The following is a 9,601-nucleotide window of genomic DNA, read 5'->3' as shown; positions in this document are numbered from 1 at the left end:
GTTTAGGGCAGGGTACTGGGCGGAGGCTGGCTAGAAGTGACTATTTGAACATTCATATTGGACAGCCTTACCTATAGAGTAGCACCACCACCCATCAGCCCATTCTCTTCTTGATGTCAAAGCTGCAGTGTATTGTTGCTATAGGAGTTTATGATTAATAATCCTATTTACTTCAAGACACACTAAGATGTCACCATACTATTCATTTAAAGCCCCTCTGTCAGATATACATCATCAGAGTGGGAAACTAACTGACATGGAAACAATGGAGCAAATGTATCACTATCAGAGGGGTGTATTATGACATCAGATAGAACTACTCAGACATTCCAAATATCACTTGATAATCAGAGGGGTGAATTATGACATCATATAGAACTACTCCAGACATTCCAAATCAGGCTTCATCCACATCATGAAGGTGGATATTGATCCAACCATTTCAAAAGTAATGACCGGGCTGATGGAAACAGGATATGCCTGTACACTTTTATAAATGCTGACAGACTATTTGTTACTCCGTTTGACAATTTGTTTGTATATTTGTGTCAGTAAAAATGTCTAAGCGAGAAATGGCTGTGGAATCTCCTTAATGATAACAACCACATCTTAGTTAACTTGGAGTCACATGATATGTTGTGTGGTCCTCCCACTATGACTTGAGAAACCATGTAGTTTATTAGGCTACAGATGAAATAAGTTATGAACTTCACAGGGTGGTGAAAGTGCACGTGATGAGCTTGATGCTCCTTTCCAATACATTTTGAGGTTCTTATTCTGGTGACATGATGATCGATGCTTGGTTGCCATTTGACAAATAAAATAATAATCTCATCATTCGGGTAAAAACTTTTATTCAACCAGTTTGAGGTTTGTAAATGCCCCCAGGAAAGTCGAAAGAGGAACTCTTCTTTGAAACAATAATAAACAGCAATCCTTGGGAGAGTTGTGGTGGATATTATAAACTAAGGATCTGCTGGAGTCCAAGTCAAACCAAGATTCTTTATTTCTGAGCTCAGAGAGAATAACAGAGTTACACAGTGCAGTGGAGACAGTCTGAATTCCTGAAGCATTGAGTGATGAGCACATATCTTTATAGTTTCCTGTTCCTGGGCGGGACTTTATTCATACAAGGACACAGGTGCAAATTGGTTTGCAACACAGGATGATAGTCCCAAAAACAGGAGCTTATAATAGGACAGTTTCACAAGGTTAGTCACATACTCAGTTATGTGGACACACAAACAATTAACATTTTCCATTACAGAGTCTGAACATTTTCATTTCATTAAATCATCAGTGGGCCAACAATGCAAATGTCAACAATGGAACAAATGCATCACATCCAAATATCACTTGATTATCTGTAGTGCTGGAGGAATGACACACCCAGATAAACACACACAAAGAGTTTAAAAAAAGGACAGTTTAAAAGAAGGAACCTGATCTCCTTTATATTCAAACTGACATACTCCATATTCAATTCATGTTTTCTAATAAAAACAAACAAATATATGTTTGAGTATACCCTGTACCATTTAATTTCATATGGTAAAGACAGGTAAACACATTGCCAGTCAACAATATAAGACAACGGGAGCACTGTGTATGTTCTCTGAAGAATTTTAAGTCAATGTGATGTGAAATATCAACATACACGCTAAGAGAAGTAATTTCTCTCTCCTGTGTGGATTGTCTAATGACGTTTAAATCACTGTTATGAGTAATATGTTTTCCCACAGTCTGAGCTTTTCTAAGTCTTCTCCTCTGTGTGTAGTCTAATGTGTTCTTTCAGGCTTTCTAAATGGGCAAAAGCTTTGCACCCTGGGAGGAGTAGTAAGGCTTCTCTCCTGTGTGTATTCTCTCATGTTGTTTCAGGTTTACTCTCTGGTTGAAACACTTTCCACATTGGGAGCAGTGGTAAGGCTTCTCTCCTGTGTGTATTCTCTCATGCCGCTTCAGGTGTCTTCTCTGGTTAAAACACTTTCCACATTGGGAGCAGTGGTAAGGCTTCTCCCCCGTGTGGATTCTCTCATGTAGTTTCAGCTCCCCCGACTGGTTGAAACACTTTCCACATTGGGAGCAGTGGTAAGGCTTCTCCCCTGTGTGTATTCTCTCATGTTGTTTCAGGTTTCCTCTCTGGTTGAAACACTTTCCACATTGGGAGCAGTGGTAAGGCTTCTCTCCTGTGTGTATTCTCTCGTGTAGTTTCAGGTCCCCCCACTGGTTGAAACACTTTCCACATTGGGAGCAGTGGTAAGGCTTCTCTCCTGTGTGTATTCTCTCATGTGTTTTCAGGTTTACTCTCTTGTTGAAACACTTTCCACATTGGGAGCAGTGGTGGGGCTTCTCCCCTGTGTGGATTCTCTCATGTAGTTTCAGCCCCCCCGACTGGCTGAAACTCTTTCCACACTGGGAGCAGTGGTAAGGCTTCTCCCCTGTGTGTATTCTCTCATGAGCTTTCAGGTGTCCTTTCTGGTGAAAACTCTTTCCACAGTGGGAGCAGTGGTGTCGCCTTGCTAGTTTGGACGTCCCTGGCTCTGGTTCCTCCGAGTCTGGCCTTTCTCCTGCCAAAGACAGTGTTATTTTTAAATAGAGACCTGAATGAAACCACATGATAAAACAACCTTGCTACGAGGGTAAATCCTAAATCAGATCTCTCAATAACCCGAGGCCAGTTTTAACTATCTTAGTGTGATTTTAAAACAAATGTAGAGATTCCTGGTAATTACTGATATGTTTACATTACTTATTTTATTCATCCTGTTTTACAAGTCAGAACACAAAAACCTGGACAGTTCTAGGACACTGAAGACACAGTCGTCGCTGGATTACAATCAGCAGGTGGTTCTAAATATATAACATTCATAGCTGTATGATACAAAATGTGACCTACACACTTCCTTAAACATCAAATAACTAAAGAAGTAATTTTGTGTGGAAGTCCAAAACTTGTTTTTACGTCGAAGATACAAAGCACATCAGTAACATCTCCCCGTTGTTGAAAGGGTTCGACACATTGCTGTTTAAATGGACCAATTTCTTATTTAGACATTCACAGATTTTCAACATTTTGATTATCGCTGATGTCATATTTTGGGTAAATGTTCCTAAAACTGATAGTAACAACAAAAAACTAAAATATAAACGCAACATGTAAAATGTTGGATGTGTCATGAGCATCACTGTTAGTCAACATTTATTCTTTGCCAAGATAATCCATCCACCTGACAGTGTGGCATATCAAGAAGTTGATTGAACAGCTTGGTTATTACACAGGTGCACCTTGTACTGGGGATAATAAAAGGCAACTAGAAAATGTGCAGTTTGTTCACACAATAATGCCACAGGTCTCTGAGGGAGCGGGCAATTGGCGAATAGCTCTGTTTGTTCTTCACGTTTGGCTGAGAAATTGCCCGGAAATTGCGGTCACAACTCCAAAAAAGATTCCAAATTAGCTCCATAATATCGACAAAAACATGGCAAACGTTGTTTAGAATCAATCCTCAAGGTGTTTTTCTAATATCTATTTGATAATATATCTGTCGGGACAATTCCTTTTTCTCAAGGACCGATTGGAGTAATGGCTACCTCTGCACTTTACGCGATAATCTCTCTCGGAGCCACCATGTGACCACTTACGCAATGTGCCCCCATACGGCTATTCTTCAACAGAAATGCATAAAACTACGTCACAATGCTGTAGACACCTTGGGGAATACGTAGAAAGCTTAAGCTCGTTGATGGTACATTCAAAGCCATATACGGAGTCATTGGAACGCAGCGGTTTCAAAACCTGGGGCACTTCCGGATTGGATTTTTCTCAGGCTTTCGCCTGCAACATCAGTTCTGTTATACTCACAGACAATATCTTTACAGTTTTGGAAACGTTAGAGTGTTTTCTATCCAAAGCTGTCAATTATATGCATATTCTAGTATCTTTTCCTGACAAAATATCCCGTTTAAAACGGGGACGTTTTTTCCCCAAAAATGAAAATACTGCCCCCTAACACCAAGAGGTTTTAAGGTAATCAGAAATATTTAGGACTAACTTATTCTTTGACACCCATTCTGAAACTAACTGCAGCTCTATGTTAAGTGTTGCAGTCATTTCAGTCAATGTAGTAGCTGACATGTACAGTGTTGAGTCAACGCATACATAGACTCACTGGCTTTACTCAAATGTCATTGGCATGTTGTTGGTAAAGATTGAAAAAAGTAGGTGCCAAACAGCTGCCCTGGGGAATTCCTGATTCAAACTTGATTTTGTTGTACAGGCTTCCATTAAAGAACACTCTCTGTGTTCTGTTAGACAGGTAGCTCTGGGGCAGCAGGTAGCCTAGTGGTTAGAGCGGTAGGCCAGTAACCGAAAGATTGCCGGATCGAATCCCCGAGTTGACAAGGTAAAAAACTCTGTCGTTCTGCCCCTGAACAAGGCAGTCCTAGGCCGTCATTGAAAAAAATAATTTGTTCTTAACTGACTTGCCTAGTTAAATAAAGGTTACATTTTAAAAGAAAAACTCTTTATCCACAATATAGCAGGGGGTGTAAAGCCATACGTTTTTGTCAGCAACAGACTATGATCGATAATGTCAAATGCTGCACTGAAGTCAAACAAAACAGCCCCAACAATATTTTTATCATCAATTTCTCTCAGCCAGTCAGTCATTTGTAAGTGCTGTGCTTGTTGAATGAACTTCCCTATAAGCTGAAAGTCAATATTTGTTTACTGTAAAATAGCATTGTATCTGGTCAAACACCATTCTTTAGGGTTGGTAACAGGCTGATTGGTCGGCTATTTAAGCCAGTAAAGAGAGCTTTACTATTCTTGGGGAGTGGAATGACTTTAGCTTCCCTCCAAGCCTGAGGGAACACACTTTCCAGTGGGCTTAAATTGAAGATAATGTGAATAGAACTGGCAAAATCAGCTGCTATTATCCTCAATCATTTTCCATCCACGTTGTCAGACACCATGACATTGTTGATTTTTTTTGCCCAAAATTTCATTGAAGACGCTCCAAAGCTTTTTACAATCATTCTTCATGTAATTTATCTTTGTTTTATAGTGTAGTTCTTCTTTTTACTCAGTTTAGTCACATGATTTCTCAATTTGCAATAGGTTTGCCAATCAGTTATTCAGCCAGACCTATATGCCATCTCTTTTGCCTCCCTCTTCATCACAGCATTTTTTAAATTCCTCATCAATTCACGTGGATTTAACAGTTTTGACAGTCATTTTCTGAATGGGTGCTGCTTATTAGTAACTGGGAAAAGCAGTTTCAAATGTGTCAAGGGCAGCGTCTGGTTGCTCATCATTACACACCAAGGGCCAACAAATATTATTTACATCAACAACATAGGAATCACTACAAAAAAATGTATGACCTCTTATACACAATATTAGGCCCAGCCTTTGGAACTGTGGTTTTCCTAGACATGGCTACTATGTTGTGATCACTACATCTGATGGATCTGGATACTGCTTTAAAAACCATTTCTGCAGCATTAGTAAAGATATGATCAAACCATGTTGATGATTTAATTCCTCTACTGTTTGTCACTACCCTGGTAGGTTGATTGATAACCTGAACAAGGTTGCCGGCACTGGTTACAGTTTGAAGCTTTCGTTTGAGTGGGCAGCCTGATCACAGCTTTTCTTCAGTACCAGTTAATTAATGACCAAAGTCTTGAGTTTAGTTTGCCTGTTCTACAGTCTTTTAAAGATAGGGGCGTTGACTGGGACAGGCAATGTAACATACATAATGTTTTAAGGAAAAGTTTTTGTAAAACAAGCACCTTACATTGGATCATCTTGAAACTATCTCTCCAAAGCTAACTTTCATCAAGGTTTTATATGGTCAATTGGTTTTTCTCTTTTCATTGGAAGAATCCTTTTTCAGTGTTATGATATTCATAACATCCATATACACCAGTATATCTTCCTGTCAACTAACAGAACTCTGCTGGTTGTCCTGGTAACAGATACCGGTGGGCAGATCTATTGTATTTGTTCAAACTAAACTACAGCACTTACTTTGATGTGTCAAATCTGATCCTTTCTTCTCTTCTCCTCCTCCCACAGTTCCACTCAGCCCCGTTGTTTTCCTGCAGTCCACCAGCAGCACAGACAACCTCTTCATACCCACCAGTAAGGTGCTACCGGGAGAGGCACGATACAGGGACTCCGGGAGGGAGGAAGGGCTAGTGTTGTCCTGGTAACCATAAAGAGGGGACACAGACGCACATCATTATGGATGCTGATGCCACTGTTGACATAAACTGCTTTACAGAAACACAGCCCAGACCCAGATAGAGCAAGCTGTATGCTAGACCAGACCAAGCTGTACCATCTGGTGTTCTGATCTGGAGAGACTCTTCTCTGCCTTGTCAGCATCAGGATGTTGTTGAAGCTCCCCAGAGGATCCACCATAGTCATGTCTCTCTCCTGTGTTAATGAGAACATCAAAATGAGTAGTAAACTTATAACCGTCTAATAAAATCATAGGGTCTTACAAGAGGCATGAATATGTCCCTTTGATATTTTAAGTAGAGATTATGCTTCAATATTGAATTTTAAAAGCCTGTTATACTAGATGAGGGCAACTTTAATGTAGACCACATGGAGAATTCAAAACATTGAATTGAAAAGTCCCTAAAATATATGAACCAATGGCAGATTGACCCTTTAACAATTCCTACAGTACTGAACAACATATTCAAGTGTAGAACTTCAGTAGAATGCCACTTTAAAACCACACATTAGTTCAACAACGGCATAGTTTGTGTCCCTGTTTAAGACAGTACTCACTGGTGTTAATCTGATATTCTGTCTCCTCTTTCACTCCAAAAACGTCTTCCTTCTTCACTTTTATTGAGATAGCATCCTCTTCCTCTCTAAACGGTTCTTTCTCTTCTATCACTATAACAGCCTCCTCTTCCTCCTTTTTCATTCTGAAATGTTCTTTCACTATAACAGCATCTTCTTCCTTCACTATAACAGTCTCATCTTCCTCCTTTTTCATTCTGAAATGTTCTTTCACTATAACAGCATCTTCTTCCTTCCCTATAACAGTCTCCTCTTCCTCCTTTTTCATTCTAAAAGCTTCTTTCTCTTCTTTCACTATAACCTCATCCTCTTCTTCAATGTTCAGCGCCAGAACTTCTTTCTCCAAACAACAGACCTCCTCTTCTATAGCAGGGGATGAGTACTTTAATGAACTCATGGTCAGGGATGTTAGCTAGCTAGTTAGCATTAGCGAATAGCCTAGTGCTAGGCGCAGCATCAATCTTTAACAAGTTTGCAAATTAGGTTACAGTTAACCAGTTAATACGTCAACAGAACTGTGTTTAAAACACTGAGATTAGATAATGTACATTAAGATGGTCTAAAGCGTCAATCTTTCACTTTTATGTTGGCTAGCAAGCTACCGACGTGGTTGGAAGAGTTGGCGCCTTGTTGTTCCTGAAGAAGCGTCCCGTCCAGTCCATTATACGTCACGCAAGAAGAGTCAACTGAAAGACGCTCGTCGCCATCTGCTGACTGGAGTGGTAACGCAGTTTGGAAACAATAGTTACTACACTTTTTGTATTGGAAAGAACGTCATAATTATTTAACAATAAGCTGATGCATTTTCTCTTCCAAATAATACGTTCCTGTACACAGACGTAGAAGCTCAATATGAATATGTAGATGATTAATAAATACTTATATGAATAGGTAGTGTGTTGATATACATTTTCTCTGTTAATTTTTCACATTCTTTTTTTTCTACATGTGACCATACTATTCCCTTAAAGCCACGCTCTATAAGATACAAATCATCCTGTAAACAACAGAACAAATGCATCACATGCAAATAGCACTTGATTATCTGTAGTGCTATACACTGGGTAGACAAAACATTAAGAACACCTGCTCCTTCCATGACTTAGAAAGACTAGGTGAATCCAGGCTAAAGCTATGATCCCTTACTGATGTCACTAGTTAAATCCACTTCAATCTGTGTAGATGAAGGGGGGAGACAGGTTATATAAGGATTTTTAAGCCTTGAGACATGAGACATGGATTGTGCATGTGTGCCATTTAGAGAGTTAATGGGGAAGACAAAATATTTAAGTTACTTTGCACGGGGTATGGTAGTAGGTGCCAGGCGCACCGGTTTGTGTCAAGAACTGCAACGCTGCTGGGTTTTTCAGCTCAACAGTTTCCCATGTGTACCAAGAGTGGTCCACCATCCAAACAGTGGTGGTCAGTGCCGTTTAAGATGAGGCTGGACGATTTGTTTTTTCATGAGCATGGCCTTAATTCTATTACAGCATATTGGATGACTGTCATTCATATGTCCCTCACCCTGTTCAATGTAACAGCAATAGGTTTAGGCTACTACGTGATACTCTAATTGTCCCTGTACCCATCATGAGGTAACAACCTAGCCTATGAATGAAAGTTTAGAATGTAGGTTCACACAGGTCGAGAGAAAATTTTGCGATGACAGACAGTGACACATTCAATACCACATTCAATACTGATCCAGGATGTAATCATTAGTCCAGCAGTCTGCAAATAGAGTTTTTAAAAACAAATTCAGGTATGTTTATACCCGTTTTGTTCCATTTAAAACCACATTAGTTCAACAACTGCATCGTTTGTGCCCCTGTTTTAAAGACAGTACTCACTGATGGTGATCGGATATTCTGCATCTATGTCCTCCTTTTATCACCTTCTCCCTTTGTCTTCTCCTCTTTTATTGAGATATCCTCCTCTTCCTCTTTTAGGAAAAACTTTCCAAAAACCATTCTTCCTCTTCTTTCAGCTTACATTCTCCTCCTTCAATGTTAGCTAAAATAACTCATAGTTTTTGATTCTGAAAGGTTCTTCCTCTTCTTTCACTATATTCTCCTTCTTCAATGTTAATCTTCAGTGTACTTTTTGATTCTGAAAGGTTCTACCTCCTCATGTTCCACTCTGACAACCTCTTTCCCATCTTCCTCTTGACTGTAATATCATCCTCTTGTTTCAATATGATAGCCTCCTCTTCCATTCTGCTCTGTTTTCCTCCAAGTTTCACCAGATCTTTCTCCGTCTAGTTTCGTGACCTCATGCTCCGGGCGATTAGCCTTGTGAAAATAAATCAAGTTAACACATTCGCTAATTTAAGAAGCAAACTATTTAAATTAACAAGTAGATGTTAAACAGAATTTTGTTCCAAACACTAAGATTAATATACAGAAGATTAGTGTAAAGAGCTTTCAAATACTCCGGATCTATTTCTCTGAAACCACCGCATTGGTTGAAATCATGTCAATGCCTTTTGTCTCTGATGGGTTGAAGAAGCCTCCTGTTCCGTCCACTAGATTATACTGTCACGTAAGTCTAAGCATCACCTTGAAAACCTAATCGCCATCTGCTGACTTTTGTATTGAGCAACAAGATCGGAACAAAAAGTAAAGCAATGTCAAATTTAGAAGTCATTTAAAAACAACCAGATGTTATGTTCTCTTTTTACTTTCTGAAAATACAGCCAATACTTTCCTCCACTGCTGACCTGCCCATTAGGCAGATTAGGTGACAGATTGACGTGGGAAGGCATATTCCGAGCTA

General features: G+C 39.5%; 1 protein-coding gene across 1 annotated transcript; it reads right to left on the bottom strand.

Annotated features, from left to right (window-relative positions):
* Nucleotides 1–988: 988 nt before the first annotated feature.
* Nucleotides 989–7,516, bottom strand: LOC135570087 (zinc finger protein 260-like). The gene is made up of 4 exons (XM_065016151.1): nucleotides 6,809–7,516; nucleotides 6,348–6,445; nucleotides 6,035–6,212; nucleotides 989–2,567 (listed from the first exon to the last, which is right to left on the bottom strand). The coding sequence occupies exons 1-4, from the start codon at nucleotides 7,221–7,223 to the stop codon at nucleotides 1,801–1,803; spliced, it is 1,458 nt and encodes a 485-aa protein (XP_064872223.1). The 5' UTR covers nucleotides 7,224–7,516; the 3' UTR covers nucleotides 989–1,800.
* Between the last annotated feature and the right edge of the window lie 2,085 nt (nucleotides 7,517–9,601).

Source organism: Oncorhynchus nerka, unplaced genomic scaffold, assembly GCF_034236695.1.
Source record: "Oncorhynchus nerka isolate Pitt River unplaced genomic scaffold, Oner_Uvic_2.0 unplaced_scaffold_1114, whole genome shotgun sequence".
In the NCBI taxonomy this organism is placed as follows: domain Eukaryota; kingdom Metazoa; phylum Chordata; class Actinopteri; order Salmoniformes; family Salmonidae; genus Oncorhynchus; species Oncorhynchus nerka.
The sequence above is the reverse complement of the archived record's forward strand: the minus strand, read 5'-3'. Positions and strand labels throughout refer to the sequence as shown.

Coding starts and splice junctions, on each gene's coding strand:
- LOC135570087 (XM_065016151.1), bottom strand. CDS start 7,223: ATGAGTTCATTAAAGTACTCATCCCCTGCTATAGAAGAGGAGGTCTGT. Junction 6,446..6,808: donor AGAATATCAGATTAACACCA/GTGAGTACTGTC, acceptor TCATTAACACAG/GAGAGAGACATGACTATGGT. Junction 2,568..6,034: donor ATCAGATTTGACACATCAAA/GTAAGTGCTGTA, acceptor TGTCTTTGGCAG/GAGAAAGGCCAGACTCGGAG.